Raw genomic sequence first — 27,657 nt, 5'->3', positions numbered from 1 at the left:
CATAATAGCCTTTAAAAATAAAATATGTTGAAATATACACAGGACGAATATAGCAAAACAAAATAAAACAAAACAAAAAACACCACCAAAAAGCAAGAGAATGTATAATGGTAGGGCTGTGAAATGCACACACATTGTTTTTGTTATTTTTCAATGTTGTGGTAATATTAATATGCCTGAAGAATTTATATAATGTAAACATTGCAAAATAGACATGGGGAAAAACAAACATACCAAAATAACCAGAAAGAAATCAAAGGGGTGGATATTGTGGCAAAGTATGGGAAGGGGTTTTGAATCAGGGAGGTGGTCTATCAGTGACCCAAGGAAATGGGTTTACCTCAATATGCTACCTTCTCCCTCCTTTCCTACAGAATTTATAGCTCTTAAGGATTATTCTACAGATGGCCAAGGCTTACTGATTTCTTTTTGTCTTGATTTTACCAAAATTGTAAGAATTCAGACATGAGAAAAGGACTATTATTTCTCATATTTTACTATATGCATACAGATGAGCTCAGAACTTCTGTTCAGTCATCATTTTTCTTCCACTTACAATTTGGGTTGGATATGAATTAATTAATATACAAGGATGAGATATCATGTTTGAGTATCACATATAGTACAGGTAGCTTAGAAAATAAATATTTTATCATATAAAAGTGATTAACTCAAAATTTATTATACGTCCTAACTTCTCTAGGAGTTGAAATAAAAGAAACCAATAGTGAAATAAATGAAAATAATCAAAAGTAATTTGATTTGTATGTTCTTTAAATCTTTGATTAAATTTTCATTGAGGGATGCCATAAATAGTTGGATAAATAACAGGTAGTTGAGTCTGCCCTCCTGTTGCAATTGTGCAGTAGGCATTGTCCCCAAGATATATACCACGGAAAGTTTCTGATTATTTCATACTTATGTGGTCTTTCTTTTTCCCTCAAAATGTCTATATTTTTTATATATTTTCTAATAATGTTAATGTTCTAATAATTTTATTATAACCCAAGTCGACAGTAATCTTTATACATCATTATATTTTCAATTTCCTGTTATACTTCTGTTTATTTTTAAGACATATTACAACCGATATATTCATCACAATTCCAAAAACTTTAAATGCCTAATGTGAGGCATTTGTGCCTAATGTGAGATGACATTATACCAGAGATAAAAGTTCAGGTCAGGCACTGTCCAGAGAAAAAGGCAGGGATTTATTAGATAGATATTCAGGAATGAAACCGTGGCTTTATCCCTTCTAAAAAAGAGAGGCAGAACTTGTGAAAGCAAACCAGGAACTACCCAATGCTAATCACAAGTTAGAAATTTCTCAATTTCTCAGCCTCAATTCTATGCTATTAACACACTACAATATTTTATATTAAAAAATACCCTTGATGATGGGATGCCTGGGGGGCTCAGTCAGCTGAGCCTTCAGCTCAGGTCATGATCCCAAAGTCCTGGGATCAAGCCCTATGTGGGGCTTCCTGCTCAGCTGGGAGCCTGCTTCTCTCTCTCCCTTGATCCCTCATTCCTGCTGTGCACACTCTCTCTCTCTCACTCTCTCAAACAAATAAATAAAATTGCAAAAAAAAAAAAAAGTACTCTTGAGGAAACATTGTTTCATATACTGCCTGGAAATGAGTTAACTCCCTACATCACAAATTAAACACAAATAGATACATTATATGGTTGCTTAATTTATCGAGCGTTTTATTTGAGTCTAGACACTACTCTAAGCATGTCGTAAGTCTGTTTCTCACCAAACTTTTGTCAGTTTCCCTGGCCTGAATCTCCTTTCTTGCTTATGCTGTGTAGAAAGTCCATTAGCTGCAACAGATCCATCTTTCTTCTATCTCAATAAAGCTTCCCACAAAAGTCTTACTATTGCTTCATGGGACCAGTTTTCTGAACCATATGTAGTATTTGATTATATTCAACTCAAAATATCATGTCATAATATTTTATTGTCATTGATTTCAAATTCAGCTACGTAACAGTTAAGTTTCACGGATAATACCAGACTCCTTTTAGAAATGGAAGAACATTACCAATAAATCTTCAGTAACCATCACAATGCTAATACTAAAGGCAGTCACTAACAAAATAATTGTGACATAATTTCATCAGACAACTAGGATTTCATATTTCCAAAGATGCTTTAAAAAAAATTCTAGTCTACCTCTAGTTTTCTTACACTTAAAATCTTACTATACACACCTGAATTTTTTTCAATACTCATGGACAAATATGCTTTACTAGGTCTCCATATTTAGCTCATCTATATATTTTTTTAACCACCCTCTCCAGTTTATTATAGTTAGAAGGAAAGTATGTATTTTTCCTTTGTACCATCTGAATAAACTGTATCAATTTGGAGAAAAAATGAAAAATTTCAAAGTTCAAAGGCCAAATCATTTGGAAAAGAAAGACTATTCTTCAGTTGTGGTTCTTTTGTAAGTGCTGTGTTTAGAAGTCCTGGGTCAGAGCCTTGATTACATCAGTACAGTCACTAAAGTCCTTTTTACTTAAGTATACGAAATAGTTAGAAAAAAATAAAGGCAAATAAAACCACAAAATAATTCATGTTAGTAACTCCATACACAAATCCTGAAGACACTTGCAAGGCTGACTTCTATTTTATATTACTTATACATTTGGGGGTTTCTAATGAGAATAAAAATGATTTATTAAGCATACATTTTGCTTAATCAGTACTTCAAGTCAGAAAGTCTGAATACTGGAAGACATTATTTTTACATAAAAGTTTCTCAATTTATAAAACATTTTCTATTGACAGATAAGGCACAGAAAAATCCAAGTGACATCTGCTAAGCTTTACTTAGGAAAACTTAAAGAAATCCTACGGGATAACATCACTCAATTTTTCCTGGAGTACCTCTGATGGAGACTTCCTAAAAAAAAAAATCTGGAAATAATTAGAAACTATTATAGTACCTAAAAAAGTTTACTTGAAAACTAAATCTGCTATTCATCAAAGACCATAATACACTCAGAATAATGTAATGGAAAAATAAGGTACACGTATAGAATAACATAAAGCACCTCAACCAAATCTGATTGCAAAACATAAAAAAGAAAAAAAGAAGGTTGACAGAACACAGTATCAGACCCATGATATACTGAAGAACTATGTTGGAAAAATTGCACTTAACTGATTAAGCAATGATTTTGTTAAACCAGTATATATTGATTATTTTACTTATTTTAATTTACTTCTGTTCATTTTACTTCCAAATGACAAGAAACCATTAAAAAAAAAAAAAGATACTAAGCACAACTTTAATACAAATTGAAAGGGAAGAAGAATTAATAGTTAATTCTTAAAGTTTACTCTTGTCAATAAGATCTGCATGGAAAAGAGAAGTACCCAAAATACATTAAAAAGTATTTTGGGTATTTCTGGAGCAATAAATGCGATATAATGTTAGTGCTAATAGCTTCTTAAACTAAAAATATGTTCTCTACAGAGACCTAAAATTCCACTGGGGGGTAGATTGGATGGCATGTCCCTTGGAGTTTAAAAGGCTGTCCATATGAACTGAATTATCCTTGACAAGTACCTTCAGACACTTGTAATATGATCTCATGTAAATTTAGACCATATTTTGCACACAAACCAATGGAGATAGTAAGTTTATTCAGGAGCTCAGATAAGAAGGAAAGAAAAACTGATATCCTTAATAACAGCTGTTCAACATGAAATTTCCAAAATGAAAAGCATAAAAATAAAAGCATCTAATGTGTTGCAGCAAATGAAAGAAAAACAAATATTAAGAAAAGTGTTGCATTTTTTTTCTTTTCAACCCTTAGCTACCTAGTGTTTCCACACAAAATTCTATCCTTCAATAGCTTATTTAAATTGGAAAAAGAAAAACACATTTTAAGCAAATAAATAAACTGGAAAATACCATTTGCACTGGAGTGATAATAACATAATATAATCAAAATATTACAATAAATCATAACACAGAGCTGTAAATGTTTACAAAAAGCTGACTATAAGGCAAAACAAAAGGACAACTCAGAACTCTGCAGCTTTAAAGATTGCTCAGGATTGCCTTCTGCCTTGGCACAGACAGCCCTACAAACTTTGCTAACTCTCCAGGGATCGGCTCCATCGTCCAAGAGACACATTAAGGCCTGTAGAAGAGAACCAGGCTTTGGAGAGGGCCAGGCCAGGCAAGCGCCTTAGCATCATTAACTGTATTTAGTTTTCTTTATCAGAAGTCTGCTACTGCTACGGTTGTCCTGCTAATGGATGAAAACAGAATATATATCATCTTGAATTTGAGTAGTAGAGAAAAATGAGAGATTATGTTAAGAAATTTTAAAGGCATGTATATTTTTTTGTGGGTCCTCAAAACCAAGATTTTATACATCCATGGAATAATTAACAATTGTCAAAGATCATGTTACAAGCTAATTTCACAGCAGAATAATCAAGTCCTCCCACTTGAACTGTATTAAAGGAAATTACTACTCATTTGTTTCTTTAAAAGTATTTTGTGGAAAGCAACACTTCAGTTTAACAAAATAGCAAAACAATTGGAAACCTTTACAAATATATATTTTGTATTCACTTAAATGAGGTATATTTAATCCATTAACCACCTGAAATATTTAAATACACTCTGAATTATTTAAAAAATTCAACTTAAAAATCAAACCAAGAGACATGTTTATAATACTGCTTTGCTGAAACACTGAAGGAAAGTGCACTGCATAGAGCGCTTAAATTTCTCACTCTTCCTTTCAATCAATATCTGAGGCAAAGTTTCATCTCTAGGGCCCTTAATGGCAGGAATTCCTGGAGCCAGCAAATGAGTAATGTTAAACCTATGATTAGATGATGAGGCCATCAAAGACACTAGACCCTAATGCTACATTCTTCTTTACTTCTCTGAACTGCAGTAAAACCCTGAGCTAAAGAAGAAGGAATTTTAAGCTACCTTTTTTTTCCCCCACAAAAGCTTTTTGTTTTTTTTTTTTAAATAAATGTGCATCATCAAGAACTTAAAAGGTCTGAACAGATCTCTCAGAATGTCTCTTGAACTCAGGACTCCAGCATTAGGAAACAATTTTCAAATGCCCTGCAGATGAACTCCTGCCAGGAATGCTGCTTTCTTTAACTTCTTCCTTATTAATATTCTTCTTATTTTTCCTGGCTGAAAAGGAAGGAATGGACCTAATGGTTTCCCTATGAATATATTCTTGAAGAAAGTAAACCTGAAGACTGGAAATCAATAGGTAAGTTTCGGTTGCTTTGTGTTTGCTAATATTTTAAAGGATCAGTTAAAGCCATATTGTTTATTTGGGAGTTAGTTGTGGCTTTGGGCAGACCTCAAGGTCAGTAACTAGAAAGAGTTTAGATGTATTTTGCTACTGAGGAAGCTAGGAATAAATGTAATAACTACTTATTGTAAACATACATAACCTGTCTTTCTTATTTTCACATTACAAAATATTTAATACTTATATGAAAATTAGGATCATTAGGAGACTTGGCAAAGCTAGTAAGAAAAAGACCACTAGGTCCCTAATTTCAGTTATCAGAAAAATGTTTATATATATATAGATATAGATATAGATAGTTTCTTATAACTGCTAAGAAAAAGCCAACAACTACAAATTCTATTTTAAAATCTGATTATTAAAGATAAATAGCATAAGTATATTTTTAGAATGTACACTGAAATGTACACATTACATCAAAAAAAGAAAGCAACAAGGTATTGTATAAAAGACCACTCACTAATGAGTTGTATTTTATACTAGGGCTATTGCATGAAAAAGACTTTGTTTTCATTATCTGTAATCAAATAGAAGAAACACTTAATAATAAATGTCAGAATAATAAATTCTATGGTACCATTTTTAAATGGTGGAATGTAAAGAAGGGTATCAAAAGATCTGTAATAGATCATATATATATATATATATATATATATATTTTTTTTTTTTTTTTGCAGATAGAGGACAATAGAAGGATAGGAAGGTGGGAAAGAATAAGATAGCTTATTCTCTTAAGAGAGCGGAAGAATGGAGAGGGAGACTGAATCAATATTTACAAGGTACTATCATCTAAATATATATCTTATTTTGTTCATCTGCAGGATAAGAAATGTAAGTTTTAAAAACATCTGAACACACACATATATAGGCACACACATTCTACTAACTAAATGACATTTAAAAAAAACCCAGCTCCCATAGTTTAATGTAATCCAGTGGAAGAGATGTCCTACCTGAGAACAGAGCAGCATGACCAGCTCAACCACAGACGTGCTGGACTTCATACAAACAAGGCCTGCAACAAAGAAAGGTTGAACAAAATGAAATTACAGTGGTAGAAATCATCACTCCAAGTTGCTTTACTATGTAATTTTAACTTACAAAACGTTCTACAGATTAGAACTCCTAAAATAAAACAAATAAAAGAAAGATTCACTAATACATTTTTTATGGCATTAATTTCAAAACATTCAGATATTCAAGATGTAGAAAAAAATACTAAAAACTGATTTCATGCTTGGGTTATTTATTGGTCAAGGCATTTTTTTATATTTAAACAAGATGGAAGTTAGTTATTGGAATTGGTGCGCTTGTTAGAGCTACTTTGAATCCAATGACATTTGCTATGTGATTGTCTCCTGGAAAAAGAAGAAATCATCAGTGAAGATCTGCCTAAATTTTCTTTAAAAGACAAAATTAATATAATTTACAAAAAAATAACTGCCCAAAGGTTATCAATTGTTAAATGTTTTTAAAATATTCAGAAATGAATTTCACACACAATTAATATGTTAAGCAATGTTCATAGAATCTTGAAATGTTGTAATTTGTACAAATAATGGCTACTACTCATTGATCACTTACTGTGTGCGAGGCACTGTGTTAAGTGCCTTATATTCATAGTGTCATTTAAATCTTATTTCTATTCTGTTACATACTACTATTGTACCCATACTACAGATAAGAAAATATTCTTCCTATAAACAGTTTAAACATTAATTATTCATTGGGACGTTTCCCAGTTGAAAGGATGACTGCTGAATAACATGTAATAAGAAAGCCAATCATGACTGGTAGTTTTTTTTTAAAGTGCCAACAATGGAGGAAGACATAACTAAGGATTAAGAACAATTCCTGGTTGAGAGTATATAATCATGATGCTTACTAACATAAAAAAGATTTTAAAATTTTTCATTCAAAAAAATAATGTTTTTTCTTTTTAAGGAGGACAAAAGTGATCAGTAAAAGCATGGGATAGCAGGAAATGCCATGGTCTTACATTAGTTGTTGCTAAATGGAAAGCTTAAGTGAAACCAGTTTTTCTCTTCTTTTCTTCTTAAGGTGATTTCAGTAAATAGTCTCAAATGCCTTCTAGGCTCTAGCATGTATATTTACGTAGGTTGTGGATAAATACCCTTTTGTGCCCACTCTGCTAACAACCCTATCCTTATTGTACACATGACAGAAAAAGCTGTAAAAGGCACTAGTATTCCATCTTATCAGATCTTTGGGCAGACAGTTTACTAATGAAATAAGAGGCAGATGTGAAAAGCTCATTTAAGAGACAATTGCTGTAATTGATCAGCAATTCTTATGCTCAGGAGCTAGAGAGTCAAAAAGATTAATGGGACATTTATCACCTGTTGGCTACTCAACTATTTGAAATTCTGACAAAGAAAAACTAAGGAAAAGGCCAAAGGACTATGCATAGCAAAAAAATCATAATTCTGATATGTACTCCATATAAATTTAGATTTTAGACTATAGGCTATATAAGGGATGACTATATAAAGAATTATTCACCATATTATTTATTCTGTGTATTAGAATTTTTTAAATACATAACAACTTAAAAGTAAAAATTAGGAAAAACATGCTATTATGTTAATTTCTCACAGCCTGATTTTTAAAATGAACTTCTAAAAAACTCCTGGGGCGCCTGGGTGGCTCAGTGGGTTAAGCCTCTGCCTTCGGCTCAGGTCATGATCTCAGGGTTCTGGGATCGAGCCCCATATTGGGCTTTCTGCTCAGCAGGGAGTCTGCTTCCCCCCCTTTCTCTCTGCCTGCCTTTCTGCCTACTTGTGATCTCTGTCTGTCAAATGAATAAATAAAATCTTAAAAGAAAATTTAAAAAAACCTCCTATGTAACAGGAATGCTCATAATCTTTACAATTTCATACAGAAAATATAAACAAATGTTCCATCAATGCTTTGTTCAAAGGACATGACAACAAATTGATAGGATCGCAAAACCACAATTTGCAAACAGTATGGCTTTTGTGATTTCAACTCCATAGATCCACACACCTTTACTGGTGTGTTTTGTCTAATTAGTTTTGAACACAATGAACTAATGGATTCTCCTTAAAAGGAAAAAAATAATCTACCATTGACAATGCGAACATAAGCAGAGGCAATTCTGGAAGACTTATCAACCTTCAAGTATTACACAATCACTTTGATTGGAAGTATTTCTAGGTGTTAACAAATGTATTACTAAAACAAATACCCAAACTCCAATGTTTTTTATTAGCGATACTAAAAATACAAGCAATGTCTGGTAATACTCTAACCTTGCACACTTTCTAAATAAAGAGATGTACCCACATTTGAAAGTTTAAAATGTAGAAATAAACATGGTATTATATTAACTTAAATCATAAGCTCAAGAAAGCCACATTTATCTCGTGATGCTATAAATGCCTAAGCTATACAAGCATAAGGCGAATATTTTATGTGTATATTTCAAAGAGGTTGATTTTATCCTTCTTGTATCTGGCAAGAAATTCATAATCAAATCAACTCATTTGGCAGCTACTCACATGAGCAAAGTATAGTGTTAGCACTGAGTAGTTTACAGTAATGGATAAGACATTATCTACTCCTTCCCATGTGTTCCATGTTTTATTTTATTTTATTTTTTTAAGATTTTATTTTTATTTATTTGACAGACAGAGATCACAGGCAGGCAGAGAGAGAGGAGGAAGCAGGCTCCCCTCGTGCAGAGAGCCCGATGCAGGGCTCGATCCCAGGACCCCGGGATCATAACCCGAGCAGAAAGCAAATGCTTTAACCCACTGAGCCACCCAGGCACCCCGTGTTCCATGTTTTAAATCAAATCTAAGATTATCTAACATTTACCTGGAGCTTTATCATTTACAAAACATTTTTACATATGCTATCTCATTTCATTCTCTTAATAACTCTTTGATTTAGTTATTATTACCTCATATGATAGATAAAAAATGAAGAGTCAGTGACTAGCCCAAGAGGTGTCATTCAGTTAAGTAGTAGAACTGGAACCCAAATTCAAGGAAACTAACTTGAATGTCCATTTGATGTCTGCTGCAGAGCTATATAAATAATTAAACATGAATAGGATGGCAATATGTCTCTATGAGAAAGGTCATAATGGTTCATTCCAACTGGGATGATTTTGACAGTTTTCTTGGAGAAGGTAGCATATGTTGGTCAGACATGAGGACAAAAAGCACTATCTTTAGCAAAAGCAAAGAGGGAGAAGGGAGAAAAAATGTGAAAGACCTTTATTATTTGGGGGAGTATAGGCAGTGTATAAAAGTAGGACTTAGGGCTATCATAAAATTCAAAAATAAATTAAGATCAAAAGCAGTAAATTTATGTTTTTGAAAAGGGAAGAATTTAGTGCAAGTTATATAATGAAGGAAATGATACTAGGGTTAAGTATTCCTATTTCATGATCATTTATCCCACGCTGTTAACTGAGAAGTCCCCAAAGGAGCTGTATACGTTTGCCCCATCATCAAAAATCTACTTAGACGTATTGGCCAGTTAATATTTACCAGCAAATATACATTCACCAGAATAAATATTCTGACTAGGAATACTAATCCAATACTTTATACCATACAAGTTACCGGTATAAAATTAAGACCTGGAGCAAAGTGAGCAAAGGAGGTTTGTATGTAAAGGAGGTATTTGACAGTGAAGAAACTATCTAGTAAGAGTTTTTTAATATATTATGAACTGCACTGTTGACAGATAAGGTCAACTGACTGGTTAACATACAAGCACGTGAGAAGATTAGATGGACAAATTTGAGGTGGTCCAGATGCAAGAAGCAAAGAATGAATAGAACTGAATAAACTAAACCATCATCCAAAACACTGGCAGTTCTTTTGGGAACCCCCCTACTAGGGGTAAGAAGTCAATTTGATTCTCAGAACTATGTGTCTTCACCATAAACAACAAAATAGGGGCGCCTGGGTGGCTCAGTGGGTTAAAGCCTCTGCCTTCGGCTCAGGTTATGATCTCAGGGTCCTGGGATCGAGTCCCGCATAGGGCTCTCTGCTCAGCAGGGAGCTTGCTTCCTCCTCTCTCTCTCTGCCTGCCTCTCTGCCTACTTGTGATCTCTGTCAAATAAATAAATAAAATCTTTAAAAAAGAAAACAACAACAACAACAAAATAAACAAAACCCCACCAAGGCCCACTAAAATGTAGGATGAGTATGAAGTTTTAAGTTTGACTTTGGGACAAAGCTATCTTTCTTAATACAAGGAAGACTGCAAGGTACAGTGATGCTGTTTTACTACAAAGCTTTCAGATTCTTCTGAGTTCATCTGTCAACCTGACTTTGTGTGTCTATAAAATTAGATCAAGTTAAAAGAGCCCTTCAGCTATAAAATATTGTAGGGAAATTCCATCTCAAGCAGGATGTTCCTCACAGTGAAAAATAAAGGGTATGAAGCCTTACAGTGATAAGCAAGAAATCACACTTCGAGCAAGAAATCACATAGATAAGGGTGCCTGAGTTGCTTAAGGTGGCCACTTGGTTAAGGGAAAACCTCTTGGTTTTGGTTAGGTCATGATCCCAGGGCCCTTGGATCTAGCACAGCTTCCAACTCCACCCTCAGCAGGGAGTCTGCTTGAGGATTTTTTTTTTCTCTCCTTCTGCCTCCCCCTCAGATAAATAAACATATAAATAAGTAAATAATATTTAAAAAGAATAATAATCACACCCATAGGTGGGACTCATCTTTTAAGCAGTATCAGAATTTTCTTTCAGCAAGGGCCCTCTTTCAAAAGAGGAGACCCCCAGACATCTATGACTAGGGCAGGGCTCTGAGTACACTCTCACTAAATGTCAATTAAATGAATAAATCTAGAGACCATCATTCACTGAGTAACTGTGTAGTTGGTGATAGAGAAAAAATAATTGGATTTTGAGAAAAAAAAACAAGCATATTTTCAAGGGGAATAAGACCCATTTCCTTCAAAAGGCATTTATTGAGTGTAATGTCTAATGTGCTAAATACCGTGTCAGGTACTAAGTATAAAAAGAAGTGAGGAAAGTGGCACAGATTTTGTAAACAAATAGTCATGACATAGAATCCTAGGAGATACTCAGAGATCATAAAGTGTTAGAAGCACAGAAAGGTAGTGAGCAACTCTGCTGAGGAGAATTTATAGGGTATGTGATATATCAGTTGGAAGTCTGGGCAAAAAAAGATAGAATGGAAAGTCATCCAAGGCGAAAGAAACATGAGAGGTATAAAGAAACATGAAATAGCTAGTAAAACGGGGTTGGAATGTTATGTTGGGTTGTTGAGAGGACAAAAGGCAAGGAGTGGAAATGAAGACAGAGAGGGAGACAGGGAGGCAGGGCCATATATGGTGTGGCTTCCCACTGGCAACAGGGAGCCAATGAAGGACTCTAAACAAGTGACAGACATAATTCCATCTATCTGGAAAGATCCCTTTCTGTCAGTATATAGGAAGAAATCCATAACTGTAAAGTCTAGTTAAGATAATGAAAGCCTGAGCTGAAGGCAGTGGCAACGCAAATAGAGGAAGACTTGAAAGCCATTTTGGAATGAGACAATACAGTATTTCAGACAATGGAGTATGAGGTTAAATTCTAGGGTAGAGGAGCAATGCAAGAGTGAATGATGACACCTTTACCTGAGCTAGATAAAACAAATGAAGAAGAAGGTATGTGGGAAGAGAGTGCTGACTTTCATTCTGGATGAAATTAGGAATACAGGCACAAAAATGAATGTTGAGCTTTAGAAGTGTTGTTTTTTAGATGATGTAACTCTGATAAACCAGATATAAATATAAACCATGCTATCAGACAGATAGCATGCTGTCGAAGAAAACACAATTGTGTAGTTTTTATGAGTCCCATTAGTAGACTACCAGTAGTAATCCTACAAATAGTTTTAAGATCTAGATTTTCCATTTTTCCTCAGAATAAAATATACAAATTAGTTTTCCGTTAAATAGACATGACTGTTCCAGTAATTTGAATTTTAAAAAACAAGTCTTCCCAGGACTACTTACTTTTTAAATAACTTTCTAATGATTTTAACTTTCTTAAATTCCAAAATTAGTAGAGATCAAGTGGCACTGAAATAGTTTCATCTTAGTAATAAATGTTGAATTAGAACCATTGACCTTGAAAGAAACTATACAAGCTCACTAGGTTTCATTGCTTTAGTGTCAGTGGGTGTATGGCTAGCTGGTAATTTCTTTGAAATTCTCTGTTCTATGTAGTTTTTGCATTGTGTTACAAAGCATTCTAAAATACAGTGCATAACCAAAAAACAGCCTATCTTTTATGATTTCTGCAATACTTATATATCTCTACCAGTATATTAACAATTTCCTTTGTTTTTTACCAGCCTTTTACTTTTTTATCTGCAATAAGCAATCCATTTCCTTATGTCATCACTCTGTATGCTCCTGTACGTAAAAGAGTACTTTTGGTTTTATTGTTTAAGTCATCTGAACTTATTAAGGTCAAAATGTTAAGAATTACCGAACCAAATATTTTGTGCGGCTTTCTCATTTAAAACAACAACAACAAAATCACTATTAAGCATCCTTTGAAATAATAATGGCCTGAATATTAATTATTATTGTTACAACTAATATTAATATGGGCATGGTAATATTAGTAATATAATATTTCAAGATTTGCCTACAGAGATTTTAATTTAAAACTGCATTACAAATGGAAACAATTATATTACCTTACAGAAACTAAAATAACATTAAGCTCATTTTCTAAGAAAAAGCTTAAGTGTAATTAAATCATTACAGCTTGTTTTTATATTTAGATTATAAAGTTTAAGTGGAAAAAACCCTCAAAATACTGTAAAGTCAGTGAGAGTTCATTCATTCACTGATTTACTCGTTTGTTAAGAACTCAGTTATCACCAACTTAGGGCACTCTTAATGTCTTTGGAATAGGAACAAAACTGAAGTCCCTGGACATATCACACATATCAGGGGTCAGCAAACTTTTTCTGTAAAGGCACAGATAAAATATTTTGGCTTTGGTGGCCAATAAGTTTCTGTCACAACTACTCAACTCTGCCATTGTAGGTGCAAAAGAAGCCACACAACACATAAAACCAATGAACTTGACTGTCTTCCACAAAAACTATTTACTTATTGCAACGTGTATGGGTACATGTGCATGTGTGTACATCTCTGTGTGAGAAGAGAGAGAACACATACATATACACACATACTCACATATGCACCTACAGAATTTTAAAACTGCAGGGGAAATTATTTTAAATATATATCTATGATGCTTTATAATTTCAAATCCAAAAAGCTCTGGAAAAATAAAAGCTTTCTTGAAAAACTCTCACAAACTCAATTATCAAGCAACATTTCACCTAATATGAAGCTGTTTATAATCTTTATTCCACTAAGTGTGAATGTATCTATGTAATACTGAAGACATATTAATGTGTTTGATTAACAAACTACTACATAATCCTCTGAAGATGCTATGAAATAACACATATCGGTACCTATTACCTTTCTTGAGTCCCAGCGTCTCTATATTACAAGACACATATGGCTCTAACTTTTGAATAAGGCATTGTAGGCAGTTATTAAAGTTTTAAAAATCTTTTTAAAAGTGAGAAATCAGTAGTACTCTCACATGAAATATTTTGAAAGATTTACAAATTAATATTAATATTAATTATAATTTCAAAGCAATTTGATATTGTGCCTTTCCCCAAGGAAATTCCATATATCCAGAACTAAAAATCTATTTCCACATGGGAATGGTTGTCTAAGTGCTTTTAAACTGTAAATTTAGAGTATGTAGATTGATCAAATATAAAATTAATTATAACTGTAATTACACGATACCCAAATAATCATTTTGACAGATTTATTTAAATCAATTCTAATTTTTGTTGTTGTTATTGTGTTGATACAGCCTAGTAATTTAACAGACTGTGGATTTTTTTCCTTTTTTTACACTTTTGTTTCTGCCAAGAATGTTTGCATAATGATAGGGCTGAAGTTCCTAAAACTCATAGATAATTCTTCTACACAATGATAGATTATAATAAAAAAATGAAGATACAGTGATGGTTAATACATGGATATTTATTAGTGATTATAACATGAGCTGAGATGAGAATATTCTAATGGCACTGTTAACACCTATTAAATATAAAACACTGCCACAAATTTACTCTTTTGTTACTTATGCTTTAGAAAGTATGTGCTAGACCATCAAAATGTCATATCAGGGGAAATATTCTGGAAAACTCCTAATGTCCAATGTCATCCTTTTTTTGTTTCCATATGACTTTAAACTTCTGTTTGCATGCTCCATTTAAGTATCATTTTTTATTTACACCTCCTTAAAAACAAACTACAATTTCCAAATCATTTGGGATTAATTAAGTTTTGAGTTGGCTATCTCTTGAGACATTTTCATTTAAATAATTTATTTATGGAACTATAAGTAAGCCATTGCTGTATGCACAGAGATGACACAGTCTTTGACCACAAGGAGCTAACAGCCTAGTTACAAAGATAATATATTTTGAAGGATTCTAGAGAGTATTATACTGAAAAAAATTACAATAAAGCACTATGCCTCAAAGTAACTTAAAACAATTACTTGTGAAGTTTTCATTAAGCATTTTGATTCACAGTATTAGACTCAAGTTTCCACTACATAAGTGATTGACCTGAGTGTCTTGCCCTTTTCTTGACTTCCTGATTTAATCACAACAGCAATGAGAAAGGATGAAATAAGGGAAATAAGAGACATTTTCACTATCATAAATCATCTGGATCCCTCAATTCTCTTTGGGTTAAATTTAATTATAGAACCAATTGTTATTCCTATCTCACTTCTTTGCACCAATTTTCTTCTCCTTTCCCTGCACACCTTCATATTCCAAAAAGCCTCAATTAAATTCTAAAACTACTAAACTATGTCTTGTCTAAATTTTGACATTACCCATGAAAAGACTCTAGTCCCAAATAATCATTAAGAATGATACATGTGTTTTAACCCTGTATTTCATCTCAAGAAATACTAATACTCAAAGGATAGAAAATATTTCAAGTTAGTCATACAATTAAATCACAGAACGGTTACAATTAAATCACATGAACGATTACAGTTAAATAAAATGGCTAAACTGATGCCTTCATTTTAAAAATAAAGCAATTTATATTCTGTAAAATATGAGATTCTCCTTTTAAACATAGTGTGTATAAATGTATAATCTGTATTGTTACAGTTCCAAACTACCCAAATTTTGACTTTCATTGATTTACATTCTCAAGTAAATATGTTCAATAATTTAAAGTTCACAAATTTAAATTTAAAGTAGTTTTTGTGGTTACACCTTTAAATTCTTTATTTTGGGGTTCAGATAAACACTGGCTCTTTTTCTTTCAAATACTTAAATATGATGCAAAATGGAAATTGTATGCCTTTCTTTTAATAATGCATTCATGAGCTTAAAATAAAAACTAAGACATGTAATTGGTAGAAGGAAATCATTTAATGATTATTGTGATTATGGCATACAGTGGGAAAAAAAAAGTTAAGACAGACTCAAGGAGACATCAGTCAGATGAACCTCACTTATATTCAAAAGTGCATAAACTTTATCCAATAAATATAGGTTTCAACTGTTGAAGTAATCTGGGATAATAAGGTTCACAAAGTTCCTTATCTGTGTCTAAAGCAATAAATTCTCCAATGTGACCAAAGCTGATTTTCTTTACTAAATTCTGCATTTAGGGCAAAATACTGAAGAGCTGAGTAACCAGTCCAGTTTTGTTCTTTCTTAGTAAAAAATAGGAAGTTCTTGGAACTTGGAGGAACTTGGAAGTTCCTTAAATTTTACAACATTGAAGCTATTCTAAAAAGTTACAGAAATTATTCATAAGCATATGATCCCATTTAAGCAATATTTATTGGGAATATATGCCATTGGTTATACAAAGAAGTACAGATTACTGAATTAACAAGATTATTTTGTCTATATCAGAAAATCCTACATCAAACTCACACCTATCCATAATTCAGAATGGTATCTTGGAGTCAAATTATATAGTCACAGAATATAATCCAATAATGATGGCAGTAAAGAAATCAGCATGGGCATTGCTTTGTACTTAAAAGATAACACTTGAAGTATAAAATATTAGACCTACTCATAAACTAAAAGTAAATGGTGCTGTTATTTCTCTAAGCCTTCCTGAAATAATAGATTATAAATAGCAATTATCTTTTGAAACAGTACAGCTGGGGAAATCAACAAAATGGAATCAAATAAATAACCACAAAAAATCTGTCAAAAACTGAAGAGCTAGTAATTTCCAAGAATTAATGATATTCATTGATTCGTATGTTTCATTGATACTGTATGCTTATTATATGCCAAACACAAATACGAAACAGCCATTTGTTTGAGAAGCCTATGTTGCAAGCAGATAAACAAATCAATTTAACGTGAAAAGACCAAGAGTTATCTCAGAATCATTATAAGATGTTGACTTAGAAGGCAAGAGAAATGATGTCATTAAAGTAATTCCTACAGTAATTACAAAAAATAGTGGAATTGAGAAATAACAGGATTTAGCTTGAAATAACGTGCAGTTATCAATTTCTTTTAAAAAAGACTCAGAGATCATTCCAAGATCAGCAGTCACAAAAAGTATTATTCAATTTGTAAAACAGAATCTGATTCACATGAACAAATTCCTCTAGTCCTGTCAGTGTATCTTGACTTAATGTGTCCTCTATCAAATAGAAAAACATGTTTAATTCAAGAATATTAAATATTCTTGAAAACATGTTTAATTCAAGAATATTCTCTAGTTTAAATGTTGCAAAGTATAGCTGCTGAAATGACCTCTATAGACTTTTTTTAAAAAGATTTTATTTATTTATTTGACAGATAGAGATCACAAGTAGGCAGAGAGGCAGGCAGAGAGAGAGAGAAAGGAGGAAGCAGGCTCCCTGCTGAGCAGAGACCACCCCCCGCCCCCTCCGATGTAGGGCTCCATCCCAGGACCCTGGGATCATGACCCAAGCTGAAGGCAGAAGCCTTAACCCACTGAGACACACAGGTGCCCCCTGTATAGACTTTTTAAGTAATTAGTTTCAAAGTTAAAATAATATCCTGACAGAAAACTATCTTTGATTGGGTTTAGTGTAAGGAGAATAAGCCTATTGAGTATGGGGAGAACCACACGTTAGGAATGGATAGTATCATGTAAATTATGCATCTCCTTCCGTATGCAGGAGAAAACGGAGACAATCATCCTCTAGCAGTTAAAACTGGTCACGAGTCTAAACTGTAGCTTTCATGGATTCCATTACACACATTAGACTCTATTTTATATCCAATCTAGTAAATTCTGTTAGCTGGATACCAAGGAAAAGTGGATTAAAAGTGCTGATATTATATGGAGGGGCAGTGTATATACAAAAAAAGCAGTGAAATCAAAGAAGCTATACAGGAAAATAGCTTTGAAGGAGACACAAGGGGAAAAGCTTAGTCTTCTAGAAAACATTCAGAGGCAACAGCTCTACACACCTACTGGCTTAGAAATAACTGAAACCAAACCAAAACCAAAACAAAACAAACCAAAACAAAAACATAAAATTGATCAAAATCCAACCATGAATGGCAAAGCTTACATAATCCTGGTTTGCATTACTGTATATAGAAACATTACGGAAGAAGTCAATATCTTATTGTCTTTTGCAATAATGGGCGTGAAACAGTAAATTATGAAATGCTACAATTTGAGAGACATAGTGAAATGTGGCCCATTTAGTTAAACGCATACTAGATTGATAGAGGTGAGGTCTAGGAAATAGTTACAGGAAAACAAAAATGGTCACTTGGTCAATGAGGAGGTTCCTGGGGAAAGTTACTGTAGAAAGACCTTATTTTTTATTTGTGGAGCATAACACATAGCAATGGAGGACAAGGGGTGTTAGAGAGGAGAAGGGAGTTGGGGAAAATTGGAAGGGGAGGTGAACCACGAGAGACTATGGACTCTGAAAAACAATCTGAGGGGTTGGAAGTGGTAGTGGGGTGGGAGGTTGGGGTACCAGGTGGTGGGTATTATAGAGGGCACGGACTGCATGGAGCACTGGGTGTGGTGAAAAAATAATGAATACTGTTTTTCTGAAAATAAATTAATTAATTAAAAAAAAAAAGAAAGACCTTATTTTGGGGGCGCTCAGGTGGCTCAGTGGTTTGGGCCTCTGCCTTTGGCTCGAGTCATGGTCTCAGGGTCCTGGAATTGAAGCCAGCATTGGGCTCCCTGCTCAGCAGGGAGCTAGCTTCCCCCCTCTCTCTGCCTGCCTTTCTGTCTACTTGTGGTCTTTCTCTCTCTGTGTCAAATGAATAAATAAAATCTTTTAAAAAAAGAAAGAAAGAAAGACCTTATTTTTCTTAGGATCCAGGGTCCACCTGAGTTGCAGCTACTTCAGCTAATTAAGGGGCATCTGTAATGTGGGAAATTGCTATCCGAGAAGGACAGACTGGAGACTGATGTTCAAGGGTGACATGCCCTGCACGTGACCTCATTATCAGAAAATAGAGACAAGGAACAACAAATGTGGACAGCAGAGATCATGGACGAGGAAAAAGTGTGCCTGTATGTATTCTCTTTGATTGTACTGGTATTTCAAATACCATGCAGGTGGACACAAATTATTATCTGAATGTTAAGTAACAAACCCGTTAGGTCCTTACACTTCTAAATATTTTCACACTTGGGTTTACCCAATTTTATTAGCATTACAGAATTCTTTCAGCTGAATCTAGTTTTTAATTAAGCCAAAGCAGCTCTGGACTGAAAATGTGAAGACCTAGTTTTAGCCGACAATCTAAACTGTTATGTAAACCTCAGCTAAGACACTTACCTTCCTTGACACAAAAACTCTTTGCTGGTGAACAGTAAATTAATTATTTTGAAGCTTTGAAAAATTACAACCAAAGGAATACATTTTACTTCATGATTCAGTACATATAACTGAAATAAATGTTTCATGAAACACTTCCTCTCACTGTGTGTTATATTCTAATCTATGTTGTACTACATAATGATATGCCATTAAAAAATACCATCGGGGTATCCTTTACTGATTACACCATACCATTAATGGGTCACAGTCTGCAGTCTGAACATCACTAAAGGTGAACTACCTCCTGTTTTTATATGGGCCACAAGCTAAGCCCATGGTTTTTACATTTTGAAATGTTTGGAGAATAAAAGAGAATAAAAATACTTCATGACACTTAAATTTATATAATATTCACATTTCACTGTTCACAAATAAAATTTTAACTTATAGCCAAGTTCATCCCTTTACATATTATGTGTGGCAACTTCCTCACTACAATGGCAAAACTGAGAACTTGTGACAAACTGTATGGCCACAAATTATTTATTTTTGGCTCCTTATTGAAAAAAGGTTTTGACTCCCGCAATAAAGGATACAAACAGTTCTTTGAGGCTTGACTACCCACGGTTCTAAGTCCTTCATGTCTTCCTGGGCTAACCTGGGAACAAGGGGAAGTAGGTGCATGATAGTGGAAAGGAAATGATGCGGGAAAGTGGGCTCTTGGTCAGTTATTTAGGCATTAGTTTTCTATTTCATTCCATAACTTGAAAATAAGAAGGAAAAGGGGGAAAACTGACAAGCAGTATTTGGTGATAGCATAAAGATTAAAATCATTTACAGAATCTGCTCCTGTGAGTTCACAGGGCTTTAACTTGTAGTCCTTAAGTCCTTCAGTTTTATGATGGGCCAGTAAAGGTTGGTAATTGTTTCAGCAAGGATTAGTTTGCACCTGAAGTGGTCAATTACGTTGCATTGTATTCATACGTTCACTTTAAATAATCATTGGGTAAGGAAAGTGAAGCCATATCTGAGTTGAAACTCTTTCAACTGTGCTTTTTAAATATTTCCTTATTCACATTAGACCTTTATTTAAACAGCACTTTTTCCAATAAGATCTTTTTATTCTTTTAGCCTTCAGAAATTTGATAGATTGTTTCTTAGTTATACTTGATTTTGTCCCTCCCTGTTCAAAGGATGACTAGGATCTAATTTTTTGTTTGTTTCTGCAGAATAGGTGTATTTGGCAAAGTCAATGCCCCTGCCTCTCCGTAGTTTTCAAAAGTAGTCATGAACAAATAGGTACTTTTCTGTCCCTGGTTTCTTCAGGTTTAAACCTGATCGACATGTCATCCATGACGTGTTTTTGTGCATTTAGTACCCTTATTTTACTTCTGTTTTAAGAGTATAGTTGGAAATAAAGCAGTATCAAGATAAAGAATACAGATAAAACTTCAAGAATTATAATGAAATATATTATTTCCTGTGCAATATCAAAAATTGGTCACAATCACTCTTAAAGTCCTCCAGACAATGTTGCAATAAGGTAATCCAGGAACTTTTGCTTTTTGCTTAAGCTAAATTATACCCTTCTCTCCGATTGTTAAGACCAATTACTGAAATCTACTTGAGTATAGAAAACAATCTCATTTGTTCTCCCACCTGCTATTCAACCACAGGTGTTTTTGAGGGTATGCTGGCAGGTCCTGAAGACCTGGTGGAGTCTGATCTGGTAAGTGATAGAAACACTATTAAGTAATTATACACATATAGGTTGCTTACTATAATTTTGATACATGCTCTAGAGAAAAAGCACACTGTGCTATGAAAGGTTTTAATAAGGGAACCTCACTAATTCAGTTGTGGCTAGATCTTGATATCCTTTCTGCACTAGTTTCTCTTATCCCTATCAAGTACCTTCATTTTTACATTTCCAAGATTTTTTTTTCCCCTTCTGTCTCCTAACAGGTCTAGATTTCCCCACCATGAATAAAATTCCATGCAGCCAAATGAACTTCTATCAATTTTTCCTCTTCTCTCTCATCATTAAATTTTTTCAATGACTGGTCTAGGTTCAGCTTTTACAAACACTTCCACATTCTACAATACTGTATCTGTGCCTACAACTCTTCTGCAATGTCTCCAGGATAACCAAAGGTGACTTATGAAACCAAGGAGTATGTTTTTAGACTTTCTCTTGACTTCCATAGAATATTTACCATTTCCAAGTATTAAGAATATATATGCATCCCCCATATTCAATAACAAAGTTGTTTTATTATTTTAATTCAACTTTACTAAAGGATAGTTTACATAAAATACAATGTGACCATTCTGAATGGACACTTCTTTGAATTGGGATAAATGTATATGTCCATGTGGTCACCAGTACAAGGTACCTGCCTGCCACCCCCACAAATTCCCTTGTGCCTATTCTCATCCTCTCTACATCCTTAACCCCAGGCACTTTCCTGCATTCTACACTATAAAAACAATGTGTTCTTTTCCAGTATTTCATAAAAATGAAAACACACAATATGAACTTGTTTGAGCCAGGCTGCTCTCTTGCACAGTATTTCTGAAATTCATGGATTTTTCTGAGTATCAGGTTTTTTTTTACACTTGAGTAGTAATCTGTATCATATGGATAATACAAGCATTTGTTAATTTACTTTTTTTTTTTACTTTTTGATGATTATAGTAGTTGTTTCCAGTTTGTATTTATTATGAATGTTGCTATAAAATTTTATATAAGTATGTGGACATATGTTTGCATCTCTCTTGAATAATAATTATTGTGGAATTGCTGGGTCAAATTGTAATTGAATATTTCACTATAAAACACTACCAAATTGTTTTTCAAACTTGTACCATTTTACATTGCCAATCAGTAAGGTATGAGATCCTTAGGATTTTCTACATACATGATAATTTCACCTGCATTTAAAAAGTTTTACTTCCTCCAGTCTGTGTATCTTTTATTCTCACTTCTAGTTTTACTCTAGTACTTTGATACTTCAGTAACATTTTGAATTACAGTGGTTAAATTGAATTAGAAAGGCAAAATCTTTCCCTTTTCAATCTCATTTTGATTTTTCACTATTACATATAACATCAGTTGTTGATTTTTTTATAGGTACCAATTTCAGGTTAGGTTTACCCCCTTTGGAACCTATTTTTCTCAGATATTTTATCATGAATGGGTGCTGAATTTTAATGAATGCTTTTTCTGCACCAGTTAAAAATGAGGAAAAAAATTATCTGCATATTTTTTGTACTCTCCTTTGTGTGTGTCTAAGTTTCCATCTGATATCCTTAACTCTACTTGAAAAATCTCTTTTGACAATTCTTATAACACAGATGTGCTGGCAATGAATTTTATCTTTTGTAGTCTGAAAGTCTTTCCCCTTCATTTTTGAAGATATTCATTAAAGAATTCTAGGTTGGAAATCTTTTCTATCAGCACTTTAATGAAGTTCCATTATCTTCTGGTCTGCATAATTTCTGACTAAATGTTGTTAATAATTTTTATTTTTCTAAGTAATGCATTTCTCCTCTGACAGCTCTTTAAAATTTTAATAAAAGGGGCATCTGAGTGGTTCAGTTGGTTAAGTTTCTGCCTTTGGCTCAGGTCATGATCCTAGGGTCCTGGTATCGAGCCCTGCTTTGGGCTCCTTGCCCAGCAAGGAGTCTGCTTCTCTCTCTTGTCTGCCCCTCCCCACCATTCGTGCTCTCTTTGCCTTCTCTCTCTCAAATAAATAAAATGTATTTTTTTTAGCAAAGCAATAGAATTTTATTAAATGAAGATATAGGAAAAGCTCTCAGGAGTGAGAGGGGTCCCAACAGGTTGCCAATAAATAAAACCTTATTTTTTTTAAATAGAAAATTTAATTTAAAATTTAAATTATTATGCATTAAAATTGGCTTTTTTCACTTTGTATGTAAATTTCTATGAGATTTAACATATATATTAACTCCTGTATGGCCACTATAATCAAAACACAAAATTGTTCCATCATCCCAAGAAATCCCTTGTACTATTCCTTTGCAGTGGCCTTCTCCCCCTACCCATAATCCCTGGCTACTGCTGGTCTGTTTCCCATCCCTAGTTTTGTCTTTTTGAGAATGTCCAAAAAGACAATGGGAACACAAAATATACAACCCTTTGAGATAAGCTTTTCTTACACACAACAATGTCATATGCATATACACACACACATATATACATATCTACAAACATACATACTTAACTGCTTGATTTATCCATAGGCTTTTGTGGCTCTGTTCCCCATTTATATATTTAGGTTGTTTTTGCTTTTTTTTTTTTTTCTGTTTCAGTTTGGAAAGATATCATTCTGTATCTTATAGTTCACTGTTACTACTGTAATCAGTGTATAATAAACTGTAAAATCCATCAAATTAATTTTTCTCATTTTTCTTTTTTTTTTTTTAAAGATTTTATTTTATTTATTTGAGAGAGAGACAGTGAGAGAGAGCATGAGCAAGGAGAAGGTCAGAGAGCGAAGCAGACTCCCCATGGAGCTGGGAGCCTGATGTGGGACTCGATCCCGGGACTCCAGGATCACGCCCTGAGCTGAAGGCAGTCGTCCAACCAACTGCGCCACCCAGGCGTCCCTCATTTTTCTTTCTTATATTGTTCATTTTTCTCCACATTGTGTTATTTTCCTTTAATACCTAAACATTTTTATGACATCTGATAATCCTTGTCTTTTAAACTCACCATCTCTGTCAGTTTTATCAACTCATTTCCTTCTGGTTTTGTGCTACACTACACTGCTTCATCTCAGGTCTAGTAATTTTATATGGATACTGGGAATTATGATTATTGCATTGTTAAGTGTTAGCATCTTGCTTTGTTCCTTTAAAGTGTGATAGGCTTTGCTCTGACAGTTAAATTATTGGTGGGTCAAGTTGATTCTTTTGAGGCTTATTTTTAAGTGTGTGTGTGTGTTTATGTGTTTTAAAGGGTGGATCTACACTAGAGTATCTTGTACTCTAAAAATAATTTAACTCTACTACTAATGTGTTTATCTTCTGAGCACTCTACACATTACTTCCAATAATGTGAGGACCAACCACTCTGGCTGGGCAGAGCTAGAATAATGCTCTCTCTCCTGTGAAGTAAAGAAAATACTCAAAGCCCCTTGGACATAATTTGCCAGTCTGCATTCTCCCTGTACATGTGCCATTTGGTATTCAGTAAAGATCCAAGGGACCCATTCACAGATTTCTGGAGCTATTTTACTGTGTAGCTACCTACTCTATGAAAATATGCTCCACAACTTCTTGACCTCTGGTTCCTATCTCTCAGTTCACCAAGACTACTGTATTTTACTTCAGATTTCCCTTCTTTCACATTATTTCAGAATGTGCCTCCAGGTAAAATGTTAATGGAAATCCCTGAACCCAACTTAATTATTTCCTTTTTTTCAGGGATTTCAGTTCACATTGACCTACTGTCAAAGTTCTAAAAACTGTTGGTTTATATACTTTGTTCAATTTTCTAATGGTTACAGTGGAGGGCAAGTCCACTCCCTGTTATTCTATCATGACAAAAGAGAGGAAACCATGCTATATATTTTAGGGTTTTCCTTCAAAACATTGTGTTACTGCTCCTTTCTTGTTCTTTTTGTCAACATCATATGCAGGACTTTATATTCGACTAACAGTACCAGAAGAGTATTAATCCTGACTAAAAACACCTTGTTATTTCACAGGTTTTAATATTATCTCCCTTTTCTGAAAGCGGAGAAAGCAAGATAGGATCTTATGCATTTAAAGTAAAATCCTTAAACATATACCATATACTATGGAACAAATACTAAAAGATAGTCTGATCTTCACAACAGACTATAATTTTTATATGACAGCAATATGGCTGTCACAATTATTAAACCACTGATTGTCAATGTTAAGTGATCTGGTGGATCAATCATGCACATCTCTTTTCCATCTTGTTTTGATTCATATGAAAAACTTTTTGAAGATATTGTTTCTGAAGGATCATTTCTTTAAAGTTCTGCTATACTACGATCTCTTGACATCCTTACATCCTAATTACTCAGGTATCTAACAATCTTCAGTAGCTACCTGAAAATTGTAATAAGATCCCTTGATAAAATGTGACTTTATCATATTTGTAAAAACAAGTGATCATCTTCTCTTTACTAACAAATACCTCCAAAGAATAATTCAGAAAGATAAAATTTCTGAATTACACATAAAATTTTTTGCTTGAATCAAAATCATTGATTAAAAATTCCTATTTTTTAAATATTTAGCACAATATATGAAGTATATTCCCCCAATACAAAAATGGATCATTTGCAAAAATATGGGATGTTATACAAAACATCACTGGTGTATGTTTGTGAAATTTTCCTAAAATGCTAGTGACCATTTCTTAAAATAACATCAATAACAACTCTAGGAACTAAACGATACACACTGCTGCTTACACAGAATTAGGCACAGAATGGACAGTGATACCTAGGTGTCAGTTAACCAAATTTATCAAAAGTAATAATCAAAAATAGGAAGAGAAATGCATTCTACAGTCCGTATAGTTCAATTTTTTAAAAAATATTTTTTTAAGAGAGAGAGTGCATGCACATAGAGAGGACAGGTAGAGGGAGAGAGAGAATCTTAAGCAGGCTCCACACCCAGTGAAGGGCCCCATGTGAGGCTGGATCTCACAACACAGAGATCGTCACCTGAGATGAATACAAGAGTAAGACACTGAACTGACTGAGCCACCCAGGCACCCAAGTGTGGTTCAAGCTTACGCAACACAGCACTGAGTTGTGGCTGGTCAAAAATTATACCAGTCGATCTTGGTTTTCAGCTAAAAGAAACTTATCTTTTTAAACAAAAATTTCGAAAAACAATTTGTATCCAGGACACCATGTAATGAACAAAATAAAAAGCAGTTTCCTATAACCATTTATTAAGGAAAAAATTTAATTTTTCTTTTGATGATGCCATTTGGCTAAAGTGAGAGATAATGTCCACAATCTAGACCCTTAAAGAACAAGTTTGCAAATTCTTGTTCTAGAGTACTTCTGGATTTAAGATACAACCAGAAAACAAAGAGAAATGCTGAATTCTTTAAAAGGAAAATTTGCATTATACACAAAATTCATTAGAAATAAAATATTAGAAATGAAAATCTGTAAAAGTTGTTCATAATTGCATTCTGTAAGAGATAAAACTTACGAATACTGAGCTTATGGATAAGGTATCTTCCTGCATAAGATAAATGCTGTTAGATTGTTATCTTACAATTTCATGTTGGAAAATTATAATTATTCATACAAATAAAAAAATTGGGAGATTTTTCCTTTCACATGTTAGACTACTGAATTTCTTTTTTATTAATCAGATCTCTGTGAAGCATAGAGACAACATAATTATCTTACCATTCACAAGATCAATACTACATTTTTTAAAAAATTCCTTAAGAATGAGCTGCAAATATGGCTAACCCTTTAATATATAACTTCTCCCAAAGTGGTTTTCTTGTTGTTGTTATTGTTGTTAGAGTCATCTGTGTCGAGGGTAGGACTTACCTAAGTTTGCTTTCCATTTCCTTCAGCTTACATCATCACCTTGTGCTTTAAGAACTCAGTCATATTTACGTAAAAATTCAAACTAACCACATGTTCTTAAAAATATCTCAAATAGTCTCTAGACATTGCCACAGTTGTCACAACAATTGCTACTTTTAAAACATTAATTTTAATAGAAATTGTGAGAAAAATTAGATGACTACTGTACCATGTCATCTCCTAGAAGCAGTAGGGAAATTAATCATATATACAATATTTTAAATAGATGATAAGATACTGGCACGAATCACCAAGACTAAAACCGAAAATTCAGGCTGTGTCAAAAATGTATTAACATCTATAATCTTTAATAAACATTTGACTTTTAGAATCCAGTTTACATATTTATCTATTTGAACTTTTGGAGATAACACTACAATAGCAGTGGGTTTTTGTTGTTGTTGTTGTTTTCAGGAATGAAATGTATTTGTTGCACTGATCCTAAATATTTTTAAATTTAAATAAAAGAATTTTAACTAAAAGTAGTATTTCAACAATTATCAGCAAAAGACATAATATTAAGAAAGTTAAACTATTACTTTTTAACTTAGAAAAAATTTGTCAGCTGATTCCAAGAATACCAAAGAAGTATTATTTCTATTGATACTGCTATCAAAAGAATAAATACTATAGAAACATATTTTTGAAGACTTTAGAATACAACTGTTTAAGAGTTTTACAATAAAAATATTACCCCTGACGATTCTAGTTAGAATGAACAAGTAACAACTAAATACTTTTATCTAGGAGTCAAGTTCTTATGTAGTATTGTGACCATTTACTCAAAAAGGTGGAGAAATAAG

General features: G+C 33.4%; 1 protein-coding gene across 9 annotated transcripts in view; it reads right to left on the bottom strand.

Annotated features, from left to right (window-relative positions):
- The window catches only part of NBEA (neurobeachin), a 667,980-nt gene that overhangs the window by 340,830 nt on the left and 299,493 nt on the right, over positions 1-27,657 (bottom strand). For all 9 annotated transcript variants that reach the window (XM_044249587.1, XM_044249579.1, XM_044249580.1 and 6 more), the window contains one exon: positions 6,270-6,331. In XM_044249587.1, the coding sequence (XP_044105522.1) occupies positions 6,270-6,331 (62 nt within the window). The remainder of the gene's footprint in view (positions 1-6,269; positions 6,332-27,657) is intronic.

This window comes from Neovison vison, chromosome 5 (assembly GCF_020171115.1).
Source record: "Neovison vison isolate M4711 chromosome 5, ASM_NN_V1, whole genome shotgun sequence".
Lineage (NCBI taxonomy): Eukaryota > Metazoa > Chordata > Mammalia > Carnivora > Mustelidae > Neogale > Neogale vison.
Note: the sequence above shows the minus strand (reverse complement) of the source record. Positions and strands in the feature narration are given on the sequence as shown.